Raw genomic sequence first — 24,829 nt, 5'->3', positions numbered from 1 at the left:
TAGTGGCATCAAAAGACAGAAAACGTTGGACAAAATGACCACCATTAGATCTCATGGTAGTAGCTGCAATCACAGAAAAAGGAACTGCTTGAAGAGAGTTGATGTAATGTGATCCTATCTCGCCTACATTCTCTACAGATGGGTTCGGAGCCGATCCTCGGCTCCGACTCGGCCGCTATACAATAGATCGCAGTCTCTTATTGGCTGTGTTACCTCGTATCCCAGGATGCACCACTACTGCTTCCCCAGATCTCATCTCGTTTGCCGCTTCTGAAGCAAAGACGTGGTCTCGGACTTGGCTGAGCTAAGTGCCTCTTTGTGACATAATTTTCTGTCAAATTTTCTGCTAAAACTGACCCAAAAGCTGTTTTAACAGCTACTTGCTGTTGTGTGATTGTGTATTTAGCGATTTTTGTGGTAAAATTGTATTTTTTGGGCAAGTGATTCCGTTTGAGTCAGAGGGGCCTTGCCCTATCCCGTGCCTTTTAGTTAGAGTTGTAGTTTGTGTAGTTTTTGTGTACTTTTCGAAGTTTAGTGTATCTTAACCATGTCGAAGGAACATAGACCATCAGGTTTCAAAAAATGTTCTAAATGCAATTATAAAATGTCCATTACGGACGACCATTCTCTGTGTGTTTACTGTTTGGGCCCGAAGCACCTCCAGGAATCCTGTAGCGTTTGCCACACTTTTTCCTCTCGCGTGCTCCAAGAGAGGAAAAATAAGTTGATTTTGAAAGGGCTTATTACCCCTTCCTTTGAGGAAGCCCTATCTTCTTCTTCTTCCCCTTGGAGGAAGAAAAAATCTTCGGCTCCGACCAGCCCGTCGGATCCGGCAGCAAAAAAGTCAAGGCAGGCTTCTCCGTCGGCTCCACGGACTTCGGAGCCGAGGGCGGAACGGTCTGTCTCGATGTCTCCAGCTAGACTCCTTTGGCTTCGGAGTCGAGAGCTCGGGCATCGAGAGGCATCTCCATCGGCTCCACTGCCTTTGGAGCCGATGAGGGTTGCCGCTCAGACTCTTCCTCTTCGGTGCCGAAGTCCCCATCGGCTCCGAGGGAAATTGCAGTGGTAGTGGAATCTCCCTCGGCGCTGATACTTCTCGAACCCATACGGAGCCGGTCCCCCAGTCTTTCGGAGCTGGCGGAGAAGTCGACTCGGACCCGGTCGGTCTCTTCTCGGTTGTCGAGGATGTCTGATTCGGACGTAGACAGGGTGCATCAAAGGCTTTTTCAGTCTCCAGTCTTTCAAAAGTTGATCTCGGCTCCAGCCCAGTCGGCTCCGGAGCCGGTTTCCCACCCTGCTATCTCGGTTCCTCCTCCAACAGCTTCGGCGCCATTGGAGTCAGTGTTGGTGGAGCCGGTGGAGGTTGTCGGGTCGGTTCCGACCCTAACTCCAACCCCCCTGGGTTGGGTTCGATGCGGACCTCCTCTGTCGGCCCTGGGGACGCCTGACCGATCCTTTCGGTTCCGAGCCTCCCTCTCGGTGCGTCGGCGGCAGGAGTTCCGACTGCTGTTGTGGCCTTGGGGGTTGAACCATCCCAGGACTCTGGGGGTCCCGCCTTCAAGGCCATGAGGAGTGCCTTGGCCAAATCCTCTCTGGCCACTTCTACCATCTCACCACCACCTTCCCTTGGCACGGAGACTGGCTCCTTTGCAATCCCCCTGTCTCACGACAGCAGAGCCCTTGGGCCTGAGGTTACCCCCATCGGGGGTTCCCTTCTTCCTGGAGGTCCCTCCGAAATGTCTTCGGAGGAACCTCTGAGGAAGAAACAGTGCAAGAGGAAGCATGTCGACTCCCCTGATGAGTCTCTCACCTCGGATACCGACCTCGATGATGCGGAAGGGTCCCCCAAGTCGTCCTCGGATGATGTATCCTTTGCGGACATCTTGGAGATCCTTAAGCAACGAGGCGACTGGCAGTCCAAACCCCCTTCTGCTGAGGAGTCGGTGTTCTTCAAGGCCTTCGGGGCTCAGCCCTCCGCCTCCTGGGTGTCTCCGCCCTTCGATGAGCTTCTGGATTTGATCTCTCGAAGGGTGTGGGAACACCCGGACTCTGTTGAACCGGTGCCAGCTCGCCCCAATAAATTCCTTTCGGCACTCCCTGATAAGGACTTTCTTTCGAAAGGTGTGGCTGTAGATGCCTTGGTGGTGGAATCTGCCACCCAGCAAGATGTGGCAGAGGCTTTAACGTCCGTCCATCCTTCTAATAAGGAGTCTAGGAGCATGGATCGGTACGGGAAGCGTACCCTTACTTCAGCGACCTTTACACTAAGGTCTCTGAACTACTTGACGCATTTCACGAGACTGCAGAGGGATATGGTCAAGGAGCTTTCGGATACTCTCTCCGGTAACTTACCTGAGCAGTTGGCCCAGACGGTCAACTCCCAGTTGGCTACCCTGTCCTCGTTATCCAACTCGTCCATGAGGCTCATTTCTTATGCAGCCGAAGGAGCGAGCGGCGGGAACAGGTGTTGCTCTACGGAGACAAGCCTGGCTACGCCTGTGTCACTTTGCGGAGGCCTTTAAGTCTTCCTTTGCCGACGCCCCCTTTGATGGGTCCTCTCTGTTTGGACCCAAGGTAAAGGACACTTTGACTCGCTGCAAACGGGAGGGTAAAACTTTAACTGCCGTAGGGGCCGGTTTTCCACTCCTTCAGACCTTATCCCAAGGCTCAAGAGGAGGGAAAATGTGGTTCCGTAAGTCTCAAAGCCTTACTCGTCGCAGCAGAGCGATTCCCCTTCTAGAGGCAGAGGAGGGGAAATTTTTCAGGAGACGCCGCAGAGGCGGAGGCCCCGCAACACTGGAGACCATGAGTCCTTTCGTGGCTCCTCCTCCTTCCAGTATCCCTGAAGGAGTGCCCGACTGTGCAGCTCGGAGCCAGTCGGGGTCGCCGAGGCACCTAAAGGCCTGGGAAAATATCACTCAGGACCAATGGGTGCTTCAATCATCGCCGGAGGTTACACCATTCCCTTCTCTCAACCCCCCCCCCACCATCCCAAAGAATCCCGGACCCGCCACCCAGTCAACGGGATCTGGCAGCCAGCGAAATATCGAAGCTGCTTCAAAAAGGAGTCATCCAACCTGTCCCCGCAGATCAGGCCGGATCAGGGACTTACTCAAGATTCTTTTTGGTACCAAAAAAGACCGGGGACTTGAGGCCCATTTTGGATCTCAGCAAGTTAAACCGATTAGTGAAAAAACAAAGAATAGTGCTCACTACACTCTGTTCGCCTGATAATAAACAAAACTGGTAAAGTACAACAAAAAACCAGGCTTAAATAGTGGGAAGTATACTTGCTGTGTTCAGTTCAAGTCAGTCACAGAAGGTAACCAAATGTTCCACAAAGAGAAACGAAGCTGTAAACTATAAACTGCTTTACTTTGCGAACTCTTAATCCAATAAACAAGAGTCAAAATCACCATAGAGTGTTCATTCGAACCTACTCATCCACTGGGCAATAGCTTGTAGAAAAACACGCAGCCAGCATGTAAAAATAAATCCAAGCGTCCAGTAGAAACCACGTTTATTAGAATAATTAAAACACAGGGCTAGCGCTTTCAACGAATCTTCATCAGGCCACTAACAAACAAACATACTAGCATCCCTTTTATAGCAAAATGCTAAAGTCAACTACTGATGTCACATCCTGTTTGGACATACTGAAGTCAACTCTGATGTCACATCCTGTTATACATAAAATATTTAAAGTGACATCACTTTTGTAGTAAAACGCTACAAACAACTCTGATGCCACATCTTACTACATATAAAATATTTTAAAAAAGTTTTAAATTATTTAAAATATTTAAAATATGTATGCAAACATTTTGTAGACATATTCTGAAATAACATTTTACCCTGCTTTAACTGCTGCTGCATTTAACATTCAAAATGTTTTAAAATATTTTGAATATCTATGTAACCATCTCATAGACAATCTGCAGTAAATAAAGTGTTTCAAAATTACATACTATTTTCCTATAAATACTGCTACTTATATGCATACTAGTAACAAAAATGGCACGCATATTTAATGAACGATACAATCCCATTTGAGACACTTGTATGTATAAATACATTCTTAAAATAGGGATCAAATTAATAAAGATATTAATATCTACACATGAGCTATTTAGCATAATTATAAATGCACAAAAATAATCATTCAAAAAGCTACATCTAAAACTTGTACAGCGTGTGCTTCTAAATATCATAATATCTGTAACAGCATAAATCATTCAAAACAGATATGTGCACACGCAAAGATGTTAATAACAGCTGGTATTATAAACATAAAAATATAAAAAATATATATGAGACTGAATGTGCCAAATCAGGTGAAATGTGTGTACTGGATGAAAAAGGAACACATGGTATATCAGCATCTTTCACAACAATTGGCCCCTAATAAGCCTGCAGACTTTCACATTCTGATAGATCAGGCATCAAGGAGGCACTTGCGCTTCAGCCTAGGAGACAGTCATTTCCAGTTCCGTGCACTGCCCTTTGGTCTCACTACAGCCCCCAGGGTGTTCACCAAATGTTTGGCGGTGGTGACTGCTCACCTGAGAAGTCTAGGATTCCAGGTGTTTCCATACCTAGACGACTGGCTCCTAACTGCCACCTCCAGGCATCTACTCTTGAAAACTCTAGCAGCCACCATCACTCTAGGCAACTCCTTAGGAATCACCTTCAATTGGACAAAATCCGTATTGCTGCCATCGCAGCATATTCTGTTTACTGGTGCAGAAATAGACTCAAGGCAGATGCGAGTCTATCTTCCTGCGGAAAGGATAGCAACGCTGCAGTCTCAGGTTCGGGCGTTACTCTTTAGACGTCACGCTCCAGCGAGAATGTCCTGCAGCTGTTGGGTTCCATGTCAGCCACCGTTCTTCTGGTCCCCTTGGCGAGGTTGCATATGAGGATACTCCAGTGGCTCCTCTCAGTCCAGTGGTCTTATCAAGACCTTCCCCTCAGTCACCACATATTGATCACAGAGACGTGCAAACAGGATCTTCGTTGGTGGCTTCTTTCCTCCAACCTGGATCAGGGGCGACCCTTCATTCCCCCATCCCCCTCGGCCACGTTGACTACGGACGCCTCCCAGACAGGGTGGGGGGGGGGCATTATCTGGACAGGTCGGTCCAAGGCACGTGGCACTCCGACGGGAGTCTTCTCCACATCAATATCCTGGAAATGAGGGCGGTGCTTTTAACGTTGCAAGCACTGCACGATCACCTCCCCCAGGGTACGATTGCCATTCAGTCCGACAACATGTCGGTAGTCTGGTACTTGAACAAGCAAGGAGGGACCAGGTCTAACCCCCTTTGCAGAGAGGCCATGAAGGTATGGGATTGGGCGATTGCTACCAAACGTTTTCTAGTAGCAACACACATTCCGGGGAGATCCAATGTGATAGCCGACAGACTGAGCAGGACTATTCTCTCCCCTCACGAGTGGTCCTTGAACGACAGAGTGGTAACGCAGATTTTCACGAGATGGGGAGCTCCATGCTGCGATCTTTTCGCAACTCCCCTCAATGCAAAATGCCAGCAGTTCTTCTCTCTCACCCCATTTCCGGGAGAGATCCCCAAGGATGCTGTAGTCCAAGCTTGGCCCCCCGGTCTGCTATACGCCTTTCCACCGGTTCCCCTTCTCCCCAAGGTGATTCAGAAGGCGATTCGCTTGGAAAGCAAAATGATTCTAATCGCCCCATACTGTACTCGTCAAGTCTGGTTCCCCTTTCTTCAGAAATATGCATTGGAGGGTCCCTGGTTCCTGGACCAAGTTCCGGACCTCTTGACGCATCAGTCAGGACAGCTCCATCAGTCCCTCCACTCACTGAAGCTAGCAGCTTGGCTACTCCTCTTCCGACCATAGTTAGGAGCCATTCTTTCGACCCTGAAGCCATGCATATTTTGTCCTCGGCCCACAAGACTTCTACTAAAAAGATGTATAGCAGTAAATGGATAGAGGTTTGCTATTTGGGCCCAACTCTGAGGATTAGACCCTATGACAGCCTCGGTGTCAGAGGTTCTGAAGTTTTTAACTTCCCTGTTCAACCAGGGTTGTTCGGTGTCTACCATCAAAGTTCAGTTGGCGGCTATTTCCAATTTTCACAAGAGCGTAGAACCACCTTTAATGAGCAACAAGTTGTGCAAAGCTTTTATTAAAGGAGCTTGGCTTCTACGGCCCCCTATATCTCATCCCGCACCACCGTGGGACCTTAACGTAGTGTTAGGTGCATTAACCGCACCTCCCTTTGAGCCGGCAGCGACCTGTGACTTAAAATTTCTTTCTTGGAAGACTGCCCTTCTAGTTGCTATTACATCAGCCTGGCGAGTTTCAGAACTTCAAGCCCTATGTGTCAAACCACCATACCTGGTATTTCACAAGGATAGAGCATCTCTTAGACCAAACCCATCCTTTATACCAAAGGTTTGTTCTAACTTTTGTTTGCAACAATCACTGGAATTACCGTTTTTTTTCCCTAAGTATTCAAACAGAGCGGAGTATACCTTTCACAGCTTAGACGTGCACAGACAATTACGTTTCTATTTGGATAGGACACACCAAGCACGAAAATCAGATCAACTGTTTGTGTCCTTTTCAGATAGTAAATTGGGCAAAGCCGTCACGAAAGTCACTATTGCCAAGTGGATCAGAGACTGTATCAGTCATATTTATCGCATTTCAAATAAGGAGCTTACAGTTCCAGTGAAAGCTCATTCTACCAGGGCTATGGCCACTTCGGCAGCCTTTCATTCCAAGCTCTCTATTAGTGACATCTGTGCAGCTGCTACGTGGTCTTCTCTACACACCTTTATTTCTCACTACAAATTGGATGTGGCATCTAGGGGCCGAGCTTCCTTCGGTTCCACGGTTCTCCGGAGCGTTTTCCAGTGAGCCACCCAGGAATTAGGTGCTAGGGACGCTGTCCCATCTGTAGAGAATGTAGGTGAGATAGGATCACATTACATCTTTTAGTTATGTACTTACCATAACTTTAGATGTATGGGATCCATCTCGCCTACATTCCTAATAACCCACCCTCCTTCCCCCTGCCTTGTAGGCCAGAAGAGACCGGACGATCCAAATTCAACTTTTCCTCTCTTGAAACACCTGGCAATGTTATAACAACAGTCTATGTGTGTGTGCATGTGTGCGGACAAACAAGATCTGGGGAAGCAGTAGTGGTGCATCCTGGGATACGAGGTAACTCAGCCAATAAGAGACTGCGTTCTATTGTATAGCGGCCGAGTCGGAGCCGAGGATCGGCTCCGAACCCATCTGTAGAGAATGTAGGCGAGATGGATCCCATACATGTAAAGTTATGGTAAGTACATAATTAAAAGTTCTTTTCATCCCCCCCCAACAGGAGAGTGGGGAAATCGAACTATACTTAAGCGACTTTCACTGTCAGAGCACTGAATTACCTTGTACACTTGATTTGTTTTCAGAGGGACCAGACCAAGGAGATTTTAGAGTCTCTCTCTGGTAGTTTGCCTTCAGATGTTCAACAAAGAGTGGACACCCAACTGTCTACCCTTCAATTTATTGCCAGTGTAGCCATGTAACTGCTTTCTAGTGCAGCAGATACAGCTAGAGTAATAGGTTATTAGCATTACCTGTGCCGACATGCTTGGCTGTATCTCTATGATTTTACTGAAAGCTTCAAAATGTTCTGTGTTAATGCCTTCTTCGATGGCACCACTGTGTTTGGGCCAGTAGTTTAAAGAAGTGCTTACCATGAGCGGGCAGGATGGTAAGACCCTGTCTATTGGAATCCATTTCTCCAACCTCTCAGAGAACCTTTTCTAGGAACCAAAGGGGTAGTTAGAAAATATAGTTCAGAAAAATCAGATGTTAAGTTGTCAATCTCGCCTTCATTCTTGCTGGATGGGTTCGGAGCCGATCCTCGGCTCCGACTCTGCCAATACTAAAGCTCGAGAGCTAATTCCACCGGCTCAAGGCTCCCCTATATCCCACAATGCTAGGCGGTAACTACTCAGAGCTGTCCGCTGGGAGCATTAAGACTGCTTCGACATCTGCTCCGGCTGGAGTCGGTGTTTCGAAGACTCAAACTGTTACCTCGGCTCCGGCCGGAGCCGAGGGTGTTGAGACTCAGTCAGCTCCGATAGTTTTATCGGAGCCACCTTTTTAAGAAGAGGTCGAGGTCCTCTTCCATCGGCTCCATCCCCTCTTCTGTCGGAGTGGAGCCATAGGTCCCATTCCTCTCGGTCCTCCAGGCTGTCCGACCATGACTTACAAAGTGTGGTGAGTAGACTTCTCAAGTCCGAGGCACTGGCCCAAATGCTGCATAGCCCTACTCAACAGTCAGCGGCTATTGCCATCCCTGCTTCTGTTCCTCCTCCGACTCCTTTGAGTTCGGAGCAGGGGCTCGTCGGAGCCGATACCCTCCCTTTCTGCTCCATCATCTGCTCCGATTTCCTCTTTGGAGGGATCTCGGTGCTGGGCTTCCCTCATCGGCTCCGAGGGGGTGAGTGGCATCGGACCCTTGTCTGACCCCGTTTTCCCTCTCGGAGCGTCGGCGCTGGTGAGTTCGGCTCTGACATCGGCCTCGGAGCCGTTCCTGTCGGTGCCGGGGGGTCCTTGTCGCCTCGGAGCGGGGACCTTCGGCCCTGGCTGATCAGGGCACCTTCGAGGTCATGCGGAGCGTACTAGACCCCGTGTCTACCCCACGGCCGGCTCTGTCAGCTCCTCCCTCTTCAGTGCCTGCGGTGGTTTCTACCCACCCCCCCTTGTACCAGACCGTAGAGAGCCAGCCCTTCAGGTTTCCCCATTGGGAATATCCTCTTCTTCTGAGGCTTCTCCTGATCCGACAAGGTAACCCCCTCGGAAGAGACAGTGCAAGAGGAAGCACATCGACTCCCCTGAGTCTATCACCTCGGGCACCCACTTGGAGGAATCTGAAGGTTCCCCCTCGGTCCCCTTCTGAGGATGTCTCTTTTGCTGACATCCTTGAAATCCTTAAACAGAGGGGGAATTGGCCTGCCCTTAACCCTTCAGAGGACGAGTCAGTCTACCTTGAGGCATTTGCTGGGTGTCTCCTCCCTTTGATCCCCTCATGGAAGTGGTGGCAAGGAAGGCTTGGACGGCCCCTGATTCGGTGGAACCTACCCCAAGGAGGCCATCAAAATTTATTACAGTCCCTAAAGAGAAACAGTTCTTATCTAAAGGTGTCTCTGTTGATGCCATGTTGGTGGCCGCAGCCACTAAGAAGGAATTAGCCGATCCTTCTGTACCTGTCCATCCTCCTAATAAGGAGTCTAGGACCATGGACAGGTACGGTAAATGACCTTTGCCATGCGGTCGCTGAACTACTTGTGTCACTTCACCCATCTCCAGAGGGATTTACTCAAGGATATGGGTGATGCTATACAGGATCCAACGGCTGAGGGGTTCCAAGATAAAATGAACTCCCAGTTGGCAACCCTGAATTCGATTGTCAACTCCTCCATGCGGCTTATCTCATATGCGGCCGATGGGGCGAGTAGGGCCGCAGGCACATGTGTAGCTTTACGACGCCACGCCTGGATGCAGCTTTGCAATTTTGCGGACCCTTTCAAGGCGTCCTTCACCAATTCCCCCTTCGATGGCTCAATGTTGTTTGGACCTCAGGTGAAGGATACATTGACTAGGTGCGAGCAGGAAGGTAAGACTCTCTCTGCCGTGGGAGTCCGTTTTTCTACCCCTTCCAGACCTTATCCCAAAGGTCAGAAGGGGGGAAAAATGTGGTTCCGCAAACCACAAGGAGTCTCATCTGATGCACAAAGTCGATTCCCCTCTAGAGGCAGAGGGGAGAACAATAGACGCCGCCCTGGGGGCAAAGGTGGTCCGCAAAACCAGGGTAGCAGAGAGACTTCAGCATCCCTGAAGAGCTAAGAACGTACAAGTCGAAATAAACCAAGAATATAACAGTCCACAGCACACAGGATCGGAGGCCAAATAATCCAACAGCAGGCAATAAAATCAAATTTCTTTTAATTCCAAAAACAGCACACGTAGTCTGTTCTAAATAGAACAGCAACACAGATAAGCCAAGCGCTTTCACCCAGTATATTACTAGGCTTTCTCAAGGCAACAAACAGAGCTATCCATTACACATCAGTTTTAAATAACTAGTACAATTAAATGGTAACTCCACCCATCAATTAGAAGTTAATACCTTTGATAGTATTGTGTTAAAAACATAGTACAAAGAGAAACAGTTTCTCAAGTTGAATATATATGTTTGTGTAAGAAATACTTCTTAATATAGTCAATAATGGTAATAATACCCTGCAAAGTGCCTTGTCAGTGCAAAATTCATAAAGGTATATCATAAATTAAAAAAAAATTTAAAATTTGAAATGATTAATTATTGTTACAAGTTGGAATTAAAATTAAATCTCATTTCTTATTCCAAAAACTAAAATAGATAGATAAATGATAAATAAATCAAACTTTTTACAGTGACATTGCAAAAAATAGGGAGCTTTCTGACTAATGTCACAACACTACCTAATAACAACAACAAGAAGAAGAACAAGAAGGTGAAAGAAGAACAAGTGAACCTATACAAAATTAAACTAAATAGTCACATATTATAACAGTGTGCTGTTTTTGGAATTAAAAGAAACTTGATTTTATTGCCTGCTGTTGGATTATTTAGCCTCGGATCCTGTGTGCTGTGGACTGTTATATCCCTGAGGAGCTGCCCGGCTGTCCACCTTCGGAGGCAGTCGGGGGAAGATTATCACTGTACCCAGAAGCCTGGCTTTCCCTCACTCAAGATAAATGGGTACAGTCGATTATATCCGAGGGTTACAAAATCCCCTTTATTCACATCCCATCCCAACCCAAAGGATCCCTTCCAGACGTTCCACCCAGTCTAAGGGAACTAGCAGCGTTAGAAATATCAAAGCTGCTGTCAAAAACAGCTATCCAGCCAGTCCCAGCAGACCAGCAAGGATCCGGAATCTACTCCAAATTCTTTTTGGTACCAAAAAAGACAGGGGACTGGAGACCAATACTGGATCTCAGCAGGCTAAACAAGTATGTGAAGAAAACAAAATTCTGGATGGTCACGCTACAGTCCATTCTACCCTTCTTGGGTCAGGACAATTGGATGTGCTCAATAGATCTTCAGGATGCGTACTACCATATCAAAATGCACAGACGCTCCAGGAGGTTTCTCCGCTTCAGGCTGGGAGCTAGTCACTACCAGTTCAGAGCCATGCCCTTTGGTCTCACTACAGCCCCCCGAGTGTTCACCAAATGTATGGCAGTGGTCGCGGCTCACCTGAGATGTCAAGGATTCCAGGTGTTTCCATATTTAGATGGCTGGCTCCTCACCGCCACCACCAGGCGTCAACTTCTCCTATCCAGAGACTTCACCATTCAAACTTGCCAAGCTCTAGGCATTTCAGTAAATTTCGAAAAATCTGCCTTGTCAGTCTATTACCTTTATAGGCACCACCTTAGACACAGTTCATCTTTCTGCCAGACTGACAGAGCAAAGAGTATCAGATATCCGCAAACACGTTTACCTTCTGCTTCAATGCAACAAGATCAAAGCCAGGGTAGTCTTGAAGGTATTAGGACTCATGGCGGCAACCATTACACTTCTTCCCCAGCTCGTTTTCACATGCGGATCCTTCATTGGATGCTGTTTTCTCAATGGTCCTTCCAACAGCTCCCAATGTCTCACATCATTCTGCTAACCCAATCATGCAAGAATCACCTGTCTTGGTGGACGACATCACCTCAAGTTCTTCAGGGCAGACCCTTCACCCCCCCCCAATCGCCACGGTGACAACAGATGCCTCCCTGATCAGGTGGGGGGGGGCATTATCAGGGCATGTGGCAATCTTTCGAGTGCCACTTGCACATAAACGTCTTAGAGATGAGAGCAGTGCTTTTAGCGTTGCAAGCCCTTCAGGACTGTCTTCCCACAGGGACTATTGCAATTCAGACGAACAACATGTCCGTAGTGTGGTACATTAACAAACAGGGCGGAACCAAGTCCTATCCCTTATGTCGAGAGGCACTCAGACTTTGGCAGTGGGCGATCTCTTCTCAGCGGTTTCTGATAGCAACGCACATTCCCGGGAAGTCCAATGTGATTTGCGGACAAGTTGAGCAGGGCTATTCTCATGCTTCACGAGTGGTCTCTAAAAAAAAATCAGTGTTGGAAGAAATCTTTCAAAGATGGGGCCGACCTTGCTGTGATCTTTTTGCTACTCCCCAAAACAGCAAGTGTCACGACTTCTTCACCCTCTTCCCTCTACCAGGCCAACCAACCAGAGACGCTCTAGTCCACGATTTGGCCCCGGGGACTTCTGTATGCTTTCCCCCCTTTTCCACTGATCTCTCAATTAATTCAGAAAGCTATCACCTTGAGAGTCACTATGATCCTCATTGCCCCTTACTGGCCTCGACAGATATGGTTTCCGTTCCTGCATCATTAACTCTTGGAGCAGCCTTGGCATCTGGACCCAGTACCAGATCTTTTGACCCACCAGTCGGGCCAGCCGCACCACTCCCTCCAATCTCTCAATCTCACAGCGTGGTTTCTCCGATTCCTACCCTAGCCAGGCTTCCTTTTAATTTCTCATTCGGTCCGTAACATCCTGATAGCCTCTCACAAGTCTTCTCCCAGAGGGATTTACAATAGTAAGTGGAAATGTTTTTCCTTCTGGGCAGCATCAAAAAATATAGACCCCTTCACCGCACCTATCCAGTCTATCCTATACTTCCTGGCAGAGCTCTTTCATTTAGGTTCTTCCTCATCTACCATTAGAGTTCAACTAGCTGCTGTATCTAACTTTCATGTAGGTGTTTTGGACTCCAGTATCATGTCCCATAAACTTTGCAAAGCCTTTCTAAGAGGTGTCTTTTTTGCTCAAGCTCCCAATCAAAGATCCCCCACCTCAGTGGGACTTGAATTTAGTCCTAGCGTCCTTGATCCCCCCCCCCTTCGAACCTGCGGCTTCATGCCCTCTTAAGTTGCTCTCATGGAAAACACTTTTTCTAGTAGCCATAACATCAGCTAGAAGGGTATCTGAACTTCATGCTCTTTGCAGTCGTCTTCCTTACTTAGTTATCCATAAAGACAGGGTGTCCCTCCGGACTAATCCGTTCTTCTTGCCTAAGGTTTCCTCTGAGGCAAATCTAAACCAGACTATCGATCTCCCTGTCTTCTTCCCTGATTATTCCCACAGGTCAGAACAAAAGTTACATTTTCTAGATGTTCATCACCAACTTCGATATTATTTAGACAGGACTAAACAGTTCAGAAAATCTGACCAGCTCTTCCTGTCTTATGCGGAAGGGAAAATGGGCCTTCCAGTTTGTAAAGTATCCCTTTCAAGATGGCTTTCCTCTATAATTACCTTCATCTATGAAATCAGACATCAAAAACTGCCTTCAAGACCTAGAGCTCATTCAACCAGGGCATTAGCTACATCTGTAGCTTTTCAGGACTGGCTACCAATAGATTCCATGTGTGCAGCAGCCACATGGGCTTCACCTCATACCTTTATCTCGCATTACAAATTGGATATGGCCTCCAGAAACCGTGCCAACTTTGGTTCCACTGTTCTCAAGAGTCTGTTCCGATAAGCCACCCGGGGTAAGGTGCTAGGGATGCGGTCCCATCCAGCAAGAATGAAGGCGAGATTGACAACTTAACATTGAGAAGTTATGTACCTACCATAACGTTCCATGTTAGTTTCTTCTTCTCGCCTTCTTTCTTGCGTCCCACCCTCCTTCCCCCCAACCTGGACAGACCGATAGGAATTTTTGGGATCTTCCATTGGGGCTTCCTTCCCACATGTTCTACCACCTCTTTTCTCCCTTTTATGTTTGTGGTAGCTTACATACAGGTTTATATAGAGGTGGGTTCCTTTTCTCTCTTCTCCATAATATGGAGACTAGAACTGCTTGGTTTTAGCTATCAAACGAGATTTGAGTAGTTACCGCCTAGCATTGTGGGATATAGGGGAGCCTCGAGCCGGTGGAATTAGCTCTCGAGCTTTAGTATTGACCGAGTCGGAGCCGAAAGAAGACCAGCAAGAAAGAAGGCGAGAAGAAGACAACGAACATGGAACGTTATGGTAGGTACATAACTTTTCATTTTTGCCAAGGCAATCCTGAAAACAGTCCCTTCCTCGAGCAGAGGGGGAATAAACTCAAATGGATGTCATCCCAAAGGGCAGATGCAGACAGCATAACTAAAGGTTTCTTTGCAGTCTCTTCACATGGAAACCCTTCCAGCACTCCTGAAGGTGTACCTGACTGCTGCATTCTGAAGGCAGTTGGGGACCCACAGTCTTACACCCACACGCCAGGCAGAACATCATCTCATATTCCTGGGTGCTAAGGATAATAACTAGAGGATATACCATTCCTTTTGTACCCTCCAAATTAAAATTTAAAAAACTTCCAACGTTCCACCCAGTCAGTTGGAGTCTGCAATGAAAGAGGTTTCAAAGCTGCTAGAAGAGAGTCATCCAACAGGTCCTCCAGAACATTTAGGATCTGGAGTCTATTACAGGGTTTCCTTCTATTCACAGGTTGCAGTATTCTCACTTGTGGGATCCTTCACCTCAGGCGACCCAAACGTCCGGCTCCTATGCCAAAACTTAAGTTTGGTTGCTGTCAGGCGCATGGGACATCACACTCAGGGCCGTAAATGTGACGTCTGCACGCACAGACCTCAGAACGTCTCTGCTGCAGTTGTACGTCAGCTTGCTCAGTCCGCTGTGTGCTTCAGAAGGTGATACAGATAAGTACAAGTTTCGTAGACCCCAGCTACATCAATTGGTGTGTGAAACAGACAAAATTCTGAATGATCATGGGGTAGTCCATATTACCTGTGTTGAAGAAGGATGATTGGATGTGCTATGTAGATCTCTAGGATGCCTTCTGTCACATAAAAATACAGAAGCAATCCTGGAGATTTATCCATTTCCAACTGGGAGCGAGTCATTTCCATTTCAGAGCATTGTCATTTGGTCTCACCACCGCCCCACAGGTGTTCACCAAAATTATGGCAGTTCACCTCCGAGTGCAAGGGAGGTAGGTCTTCCCATACATAATAAATGACTGGCTAACTTTTTGGGATTTACTTGGTACAACATCAAGCAGTTGCAGATCTACTCTTAAGATAACAGAGTTGAACCAACTCATTCCAGTTCTCTCCACCAAACACGCACACGCACACACACACACACACACACATACACATACACACGCACAACTTGCTGAGAATCATTTCAGCGAAATTCGTTTAAAGGAAAGAAAAAAAAACTTCACATAATCCATCCCGTAGAAATTTAATTACTGCATTTGTAGTCTGGCATGTATAAACCTATAGGAAATGTAAACAGTTATTAGTTGCTTAAAAAAAAAATCTGCATTTTCGCATCCAAAATTCATTTTAGATACTACCCTTTTAAAGATACCTCTTACTCCTCTCTCATGAACGTTTCTTAATACTATGCTTACCTAATGTCTGTATGTAATATGATTAAATTCCTTCAAGGTTCCATTCATCCAAGTTCCCCTGCCACTCTAAACATTCAGCCAGCCTCAGCTGTAAACTTGCAATACTGCCCCCCCCCCCTCACCCACTCCCACACACGCACAGAGTAGGCATGCCCTCTGAATTTCCTGCGCTAATACAGTACATTCAGTTACAGGAACAGAAAGCTGAAGAAGTTGCATAACATGAATTAGCAGTCCAACATTTTGCTAATATCATGAGCAATTACAGATATTTCTCCATTTAAACAGAGAGAAAACTATTGTTAAAGATTAAGCTCTTCAACAGGGAATAAAATTGTTTCACATGGCTGCAGTCCAACCTGAATTGATCATGTTAAAAGTCTTATCTATACTGTTAATTCCATGAGCAGTAAAAACAGTGTATAGGAAACCAGAAAATAAATACAACTAGACAAGAAAAGAAGGAAAAACATTTTAGTGACCTAATTCTTTTAATTGTTTTATAGCTCTCACAGTTTTTATAAAGCATTTCTAACACAGAATGAGATAACTTGCTTCAATTAAGCACTAAATTTCACTGAAATCTAAACCAAGTCATAATACTTTTACAGCCTCTGCTGTTGGCCGCATTAACACAAACATTATTTCTCTTGATCTTTCTTCGCAGTCACTGTTGGTCCTCAGTAGGATGTTCATTTATAATTTGCCCTTCTTTCCTTACAGATTCTAGATTACGTCTGACTGTTTTAGAAAAAAACACTGGCATCTCTCAATCTGGGTACCACCTTTTGCCTAAATAATGAGATGTTAAAAAATCTCTTACTCCTCCTACTGGCGTCTAGTTCCTGCTATGTTGTACACCGATGAAGAGAATGAGTCGCTGGTTACATTGTCACATCCCTTCAGTTATTTGAACTTTTTAATTTCTTTCATAGTTGTCTCTGAATCCAAAAAAGGCCTTATTCTCACTAGGGAAGATAACTTTAAATACTATGAAATACAGTAGTTTAAATCTTAAACTAGCAGCTTTACAAACTTTAATAGAGGGAATAAACTACCACTCTGTCACATTTGGGCATAGTAATATTTTCCATGTAAATGCTTGATTTCTCCATCTTCAGCACTTTGTACTCCTGTTATAACTTAGCAAGAGGCATTTCATGTAACAAGAAATGTTGACCGTTATAGTTAGCTGATTTCTGCTTTTGCTGTTGGCAGCATATACTCTTTTGTGCTCTATCAGTGAGTAAATCACTTTGCTGCACATCAGTCTAGTTGCTTACTTTATTGCCTTAAAAATCCAGTGGAGTCCATGACTCCAGTTACCTTTGGTATAGCCATAAAACTGAGGTTTTCCCTTCTTTCCCAGCCCTCCAAGTCTGTTAGCTTAGCAACCATGTCTTCCTGGAATGCTTCCCATTCTGCCATCCTGGCTCTTGATCCGGTTTCCCCATCTGATTTTTGCAGAATTGCCATATCATATTGTTTATCCAGAGTTTTCCTCAATTTGTTCCACTCTCATATCATTAGTATGCATACACTCCTCCAAAGTCTGCATTTTAAGATTCTGATGTGCATCTGATCAGTCTTTTCTCAAGCCTACTGGAAGCAATTTCTTCAGAGACCCCTGCTATATGGCCGCTCCATTCTTTGTGGATTTTGTCCTTGGATGTTGACAGTTTTTCTCTCTGTTGCTTTAATTCCCTGGAATGCTTTCAACAGATGCAAGAAATGCTTGTATAATAACCAGAGAAAAGCTATATTACTGGTAAACTGATAAGCTCAATACATTTTAATTTTTTACTATGCCATGATGGGAGGGCTAGATTCTGAGACTGTTTTAGTTTGTGACAGTATGTTTTTTGTTATTTTGTTATTGACAGTCTTCTGTTGCGTTTTAGACTTTTTCAGTTCCTGTCACCCAAAATAGTTTGATTTGCACTGTTTGGGGTTGTTTACATGGGTGACCTTCTGCACAGGGCCCTCAGTCTGCTGTATCAGGTATGCATTCACTTTATCACTTCATTTGTAAGAAGGGCCTTCCCAGGTGGTTCTTATTATGAATCCCACCTTCTCATGTCTGGACAGAGTGGAAGAAGTTTTATGTAAGTTAGGCGTATATTAATATGTTTATTTTGTTTTTGTTTGCATGTATCTGGTGTGTCTCCTAAGTGTATAATGGTGAACTAGGGCTTGCAAGGGCTACGCATGCCCTCTTAGCCTGATGATTCATGATGGAGCCTGTAGAAGGTGCAAGTCGCTTTTAATGTGTCGGGTAATGTGTCATGCATAGGGGATTTGAGAAATCAAAGGCTTACTGTTAATGCATTGTGCAGAGACTGCTTACCAATCAGCTGATATGGTGAATACATGGGGAGTTTTCTTAACATCTTGTTAGCTTTGCATTTACAATTAGCTTGATGTTTTTTGCACTGTTTTATGTTGTACTGTGTTGTATTGTTTTTAACTGTACATAATATTTGCTACTTGGTAAAATAATGTAGATGGTTTTACTGTTAAGACAGCTTCTTGACTGCTTCATGTGTTCTGGTCAAAAAGTAACATTACTCTGAGCACAATAACTTGAAACTTGATTCCTGGAGAGCAAAATACAGGTGTGATTATAAAGTTTAATACTCTCTGTTGCTCACTAAAGACACAGTTATAGCTCTGCTGTTTAGCTCATGCTCTTTAAATATTTAAATGAATGCAATGTCTTTCAGCTGTGAACAGTTGTGTATGTATATGATTACTCTACTATCATTGAAAGTGGGATTGCTTTGAACATGTTGTTTTTAACAGTAGGGACCGTTTGTTTTCAACATGGGAATTTCCTGAGTGGATTCCTAATTCAAGAGACTGGATTTTACAAACTGAAAGGTACATTTTCCATCTTTTTAGTATATTTTGTTTATTTCAGCAAAAACAAAAGTGGTCTGAATTGCTATTGGTTTGCTGTAGTAAGATGTGCCACCATTAACAGTATGATCTCAGTCAGTGTAGGGGTACTGTTATGTTAGTAAGACTCATAATTGTTTTCTTTGCTTATATTTTGTGATTGCACCTACTACTGTTATCTTTTTTCTAAAGAATTTTAATTCATATATTTTGTGGTTTGCATTATTTATGATATCAACACTGTTGCCACTGTCATTTTTCTGCTGAAAAAAATGTTTTTATTACATGTGAAGTTGGGGATTTGTAATGTCACTTTTTTTTTTCAAACACCTTTATTGAATTATCACTTGTGACATGAGCAAATTTACATTCATGTAAAACTAATCAAACTGTATTAACATGACAAACATTACACTTCACATATATTGCTATACATCAAGCAATATTATATAAATTATTCAATTCCTGCCTTCTAAACAAGAAACATCTTTATTAAACCATCACTTACTACATAGGCAGTCATACATTCATATAAATGAAAACAAACCACACTAACACAATCCTAGTTGCAAGCATTTTGCATCACAAACCACACTGACACTCCCAGTTGCATACATTATATATCACTTATAATATACCCAATCTTTCTCACTCAGACATTACATAGCTCATTTAAGTCCTGACACCTTTTAAACCTCATTCCTCCCTTCTATGTATTGTTCCCACAATTCCCATTTTTCCTATGTAGTTTGCTCTTACCCTTTTTTAAAGAATTCACTTCCAGTTGTTTTATCTCTGTTACTGTATTCACTGCTTCCAGTGTAGTTAGTTTAGATTTTGATTTCCATTTTCTAGTAATTGCTTTTTTGGCAGCCAGCATTATTAGACACAACAAGGCCTTGCCATGCCTAGGCAATTCTGATTCTGTATCATAGGTCAGAAAAATCATCTCCCTAGTCAGACCAATCTGCCCACCCACATCTCCCAACAGTGCATCCCACAAGGAATCCTTAAAGTCCACCAAGTCACTGCCCTCCCAGAAAATATGTTCCCAATTACCTCTTTCTTCCCCCTCACACCTCCAGCATTCACTGTCTGCCTGAGAAAACATTCTATGGGGTCTACTTGGGGGTATAAAATACCTGTGTAAACATTTCCAGGCAAAAATCCTAAATCTTCTAGATTTTGTTGCATATTTGGGAGCCACCCCCCTCAGATCATTCTTTGTGAATTGCTTATCCAATCTCTCTCACAATCCTTTCTAACATCCTCTGATTGATTCTTATAGTTATGCAGTATTTTATATCCTCCACTAATTCTTTTTTAATGGCAGCTTCTGTTCTAGATTCTATTAAAAACTCTACCAGTGCTGGTCTTTCGTTTAGAACCCCCCCCCCCATTTATTTCTCTTTGCCTATACTCTGATATCAATCCCTGATAGGGAAGGCAATCTCTAACCTGCATTCCAAATAAATTCTTGGAGTGTAATGTCACTTTGTTCTTGTAGTATTGTTTAACAGTTCCTTGAGAGAGGACACTGATGTAATTTTGAACATTTTTAAGTATTTTGTTGGAGATTACATAAGCCATTGCATACTGCATTAGACAAGGACATTTATGCATTTCCACTCTGCCACTCAAAATATTTTGAGGTTATTTTTTATGAAAAGTTTTGTGAACCTTTTATTAAAGTATGAACCCAAAAATCTAAATCCCCAGTGATGCCAGGGTTGGCTTGTGGAATATGCCCATAGATTTTAAGGGAGACTCTCCCACCTGTGAGTGGAGATGCAGCTGTTAAAATCTATGGAAACATTTGCATGCAAACCCTACCTTGATGCCATGGGTCATAGCAAGTTAATAGACACTGGGGTAAAGAGTGATGTAAATGCAAAGGATGTAATGAGCAAGTGGGATGAAAGTAAAATGAAACTGGAAGAAAATGCATCTTGGAGCTACAGGCACCATATGTCGCAGTACAAAAAACGAATGCTCAGTCTTTTGCAAACCACTGTTATGGAGAGCATGAAACTTAAGCCTTTGTGGTGGTCTGCAACACCCTTCCCCTTTTTTCTCTTTAATGTTTATCCAGGTAGCTGTGCTTTTGGGAAGCAGATCATGAAGTGTAACCATTCACTGTAAATGTGGTGGTATCTAGGTTCAGCTTAGAACATTAAACCTGTGAAATCTGTTAGAGTTTTAACCAGGTATGAGTGGAACTTTAATAACTGCTTTAGCAGCAGACCATCTCCTCCAAGAACGTCAGATTAAGAGCTGTTTGGGTTTCATTTGGTTTAATTCTTTGATAAGTAGACCTTGAAATCTTGGAAAAGAACCATCCATGCCTGGAGCAAAAAGCAGTACAGCCCTAACTTCAGCCCAGGAGATAGTTTGATTAGCAAATCTGGCAGTTGGTGATGGCAAAGAGAATTGATATGCCCATCCTGGTGGGGCAAATAGTTGGGCACACTTCATCCTTGATCTCTGGTGTGGAGGTCAGGGACATGTGCTTGGTGGTTTTCCTTATGAAGGCAAGCCTGTGGCTCAGTCACTGCAGGGGTGGGGATGATATGCTAGCAGGACCCATTACGTGTCCTTTTCCTGAAACTAGATGTTTGTGTATATGGGAAAAGAGAATGTAAATGCTGTAAACTGTTTCTTGAACTAAATACTGTAGCATATTCTTGCATCTGTAAATATGTATGTTTTTGGCATATCCTTGTATCTTTAAATATGTTTTTTTCATTTCTTATGTGATCCTGTTCACCTGGGCTGTTCCTACAAATCATCCACTGAGATCAGTGCAGTACCCTGGTAAACGAATATAAATAAATGTAGGGGCATACCAAAGTCCTAGTCAGTTACATTATTTTACTGCCCTGGGGTGCCTCAGTCTTATTACCAGCTCCAAGTAGTGGTCAAAGAAGGTTCAGCTTGATAGGTTTGATTGACCCAGTGGATAAGGGGGGGTGTCTATATTTTATATGAACGAAAGTTCATATAATCGAAATCCTGGAAGTCAAGATGCATGCTGTGGAATCGCAGTAAGATTGGAGTATTTGCCCTTTCCTCACTGTAGTGCCATCTGGGAGTTGGAATATATATTTAGTGTGGGTGGCACAGCCCCCCACAGTATCGTTTTTGATTTCCGGGATTTTCGCTCATTAGAGCGATCGATTATATGAACTTTCATTCATATAACATAGGATTGGATAAGGAGAGGCTTCTGATACCAGCTGATGGTCTGCTTTGGAGAGGCAAAACAAATCCTAGCAAGAAATGGCATAAAATAGGAACACCTGGATCTGAATGTTTAGACAGGCTGTTATCAAGTGTTGCAGCATTCCCTTCCTCCTTTGCTTAGTTTTTCCTTTTCTTATAGCTTTCCCTAGTTTGTGTGTATATATCATTTCACTGCAAGATTTTCTTCCTCTAGTACTCTTTCAAACATATAAGAGATTGGTTGTCCTGCTGTTTTTGTTTCTGATATCAGTCATCTCTGCAAGTGATCTTAAGGCATTAGCTGTTACGTCATTACCAAGCTGTCCCTTTTTTAATGTCAGATAAGAGTGGTAATATAAGATGACCCTTAATGTTAAGTTGTCAATCTCGCCTTCATTCTTGCTGGATGGGTTCGGAGCCGATCCTCGGCTCCGACTCGGCACTTGCTAAGCTCGAAAGTCACTTTTACCAGCTCGAGGCAGCCCCATATCCCATGATGCAAGGCGGTAATTACCCAGATCTCGTTTGCCGCTTCGCTGATGAGGTACTCCTTTTGCCAGCTCGTGGTAAGTAAATTGTTTTACAATTGTTAGACACCCCATTCCTAGTTTTTCTCTTATATATTAGTATATTGGTCATTTTTAGGTAGTTGTAGGGTCGCTAGTCTAGTTTTACTGTTTCCCTACTTGTTTTTATTTAGTCGGGCCTTCATTCCCTTCCCATCCCTTCCTGTCAGGGTGTGTGTGTGGGTTTATATTTTCCCCTTTTAATTTAAAATTTCTGAGTCTGGGACTGTGTGAGTTGTGTGTGTGTGTGTGTACTCACTATGTCCAAGGAACAGAGGGTCTCAGGCTTCAAGAAGTGTAACTCGTGCTGTCAGAAGATGTCTCTGACAGACGGTCACACTTTTTGTATCTACTGCCTGGGACCTCTCCACCTGCAGGACTCCTGTGCTATCTGTCACTCTTTCAGCCAGAGAGTCCTGCAGGAAAGGAGAAATAAATTAATCTTGAGAGGACTTCTTAAACCGGAGGGCTCCTCGGCCAAGTCTGCTTCGGGCAAGCCCTCTAAGACCTCCAAGGCCCAGGCTTCTGCTTCTAAGCCTCCGGCCTTGGCTCTGACTCATTTGGAGTCGAGATCGGCTCCGACTGGAGCCGATCTTATTTTGACTAAATCTTCGGCACCGATGGCTATCGGTGCCGATACTTTAACTGCCACATTGGTGTCGGCTCTGACCGGCTCTGATCACCATGTGACTAAGGCTTCGGTATTGGCGCCGACCGGCACCGATACCATTATTTCCTTGCCTGTATCGGCTCCGGCCGGAGCCGATACATCCTTGACCAGACTTGGAGCCGAGAAGTTGTCGGCGCCGTCTGGAACCGAGGGTTCTTCGGCTCCGATGTTTCCGTCGAGGAAGCGGTCCAGGTCTCCCTCTTTGGAGCCGATACTGTTGGCTCCGGCCTCTCCTCTTCTTTCGGAGCGGAGCCATCGGAGCCGATCATCTAGGTCTTCCAGGCTCTCAGACCATGATTTGGAGAGAGTGGTAAGCAGATTGTTAAAATCACAGGCACTAGCCCAAATGCTTCATAGTCCGTCTCAACAGACGACTATTAGTCCACACCCTCTTCAAGTTCCTCCTTCGACTCTCCTCCAGAGCTCGGAGCCGGAGTCTATGGGAATAGTTACTGCTATGGCTGCGGGACAGATACCTCCCCTTTCTGCTCCTTCAGCTTCTACTCTTATCTCCTCCTCGAGACCTTCCTTGGAGGGATCCAGTGGTCGGGCTTCCCTGGTCTGCTCCGAGGGGGTGAGTGGAATCAGACCCTTGTCCGACCCTGCTCTTCCCCTCGGGGCTTCGGCCTTGGTGAGCTCGGCCCCGACATCTGCCTCGGAGCCTTCCCTTTCAGTGGGCCCGGGAGTCCCTGTTTCTTCGGAGCGGGGTCTCTCGGATCTCCCTGGGAGGGGAGCCTTCGAGGTGATGAGGAGTGTGCTGGCCCCTGGGCTCAGTCAGCAGTCTATCCCCTTAGCTCCTCCCTCTACGGTGCCTGTAGATGTCTCTTCCCACTCTCTTGCTCCCGGACCGAGAGATCCACCGCCTCAGGTTTCCCCACTGGGAAGAACCCCCTCTTCCGAGGATTCTCCTGATCCGTCAGGAGATCCTCCGCGCAAGAGGACCTGTAAGAGGAAGCACCTAGACTCCCCTGAGTCTACTACTTCAGATACCGACTTAGATGAGTCGGAGGGGTCCCCAAGATCCCCCTCTGAGGATGTCTCTTTTTCAGACATCCTAGAACTCCTAAAACAGAGGGAAAACTGGCCCTCCATTAATCCCTCCGAGGATGAGTTGGTATACCTAGAGGCGTTCGGATCTCAACCCTCCACCTCCTGGGTGTCTCCGCCTTTCGACCCCCTCATGGAGGTGATAGCTCGGAAGGCGTGGGCATCTCCTGATTCCGTAGAACCAGTTCCCAGGAGGCCTTCTAAATTTATTACAGCCCCTTCCGAGAAACAATTTCTTACAAAAGGTGTCCCTGTTGATGCCATGGTGGTGGCGGCCGCCACCAAGAAGGAACTTGCAGATCCTTCCGTACCAGTCCATCCTCCTAACAAGGATTCTAGGACCATGGACAGGTATGGTAAGCGGATGTTTTCCTCAGCGACCTTTGCCATGCGTTCGCTGAATTATTTATGTCACTTCACCAGACTTCAAAGGGACATCCTTAAAGAATTAGGTGAAGTAGTACAGGATCCTACAGCTGCAGGGGCTCAGGATAAGATTGCTTCTCAGCTAGGAATCCTTAACTCCATAGCCAACTCCTCCATGCGGCTGATTTCGTATGCAGCAGATGGAGCGAGTAGAGCTGCAGGGACAGGAGTGGCTCTTAGACGTCAGTCCTGGATGCGGCTCTGTAATTTTGCAGATCCCTTTAAGGCGTCCTTCACAAACTCTCCCTTCGATGGATCAACATTGTTTGGTCCTCACGTGAAGGATACGTTGACCAGGTGTGAGCAAGATGGCAAGACCCTTTCTGCCGTAGGAGTCAGTTTTTCCACCCCTTCTAGGCCTTACCCTAAAGGACAGAAGGGCGGAAAGATGTGGTTCCGTAAATCTCAGGGAGTCACGCCGGACACACGTGGTCAGTTTACCCCTAGGGGCAGAGGGGGTAATAATAACAGACGCCGCCCTAGGGGCAGA

General features: G+C 45.4%; 1 protein-coding gene across 1 annotated transcript in view; it reads left to right on the top strand.

The window, feature by feature from the left end:
* The window catches only part of GTF3C2 (general transcription factor IIIC subunit 2), a 2,978,836-nt gene that overhangs the window by 949,691 nt on the left and 2,004,316 nt on the right, over nt 1–24,829 (top strand). The window contains exon 6 of the mRNA XM_044075341.1: nt 18,313–18,390. Within this exon, the coding sequence (XP_043931276.1) occupies nt 18,313–18,390 (78 nt within the window). The remainder of the gene's footprint in view (nt 1–18,312; nt 18,391–24,829) is intronic.

This window comes from Protopterus annectens, chromosome 6.part1, assembly GCF_019279795.1.
Source record: "Protopterus annectens isolate FY-2018-M chromosome 6.part1, PAN1.0, whole genome shotgun sequence".
In the NCBI taxonomy this organism is placed as follows: domain Eukaryota; kingdom Metazoa; phylum Chordata; order Ceratodontiformes; family Protopteridae; genus Protopterus; species Protopterus annectens.
This window is presented reverse-complemented; position numbering and strand designations above follow the sequence as displayed.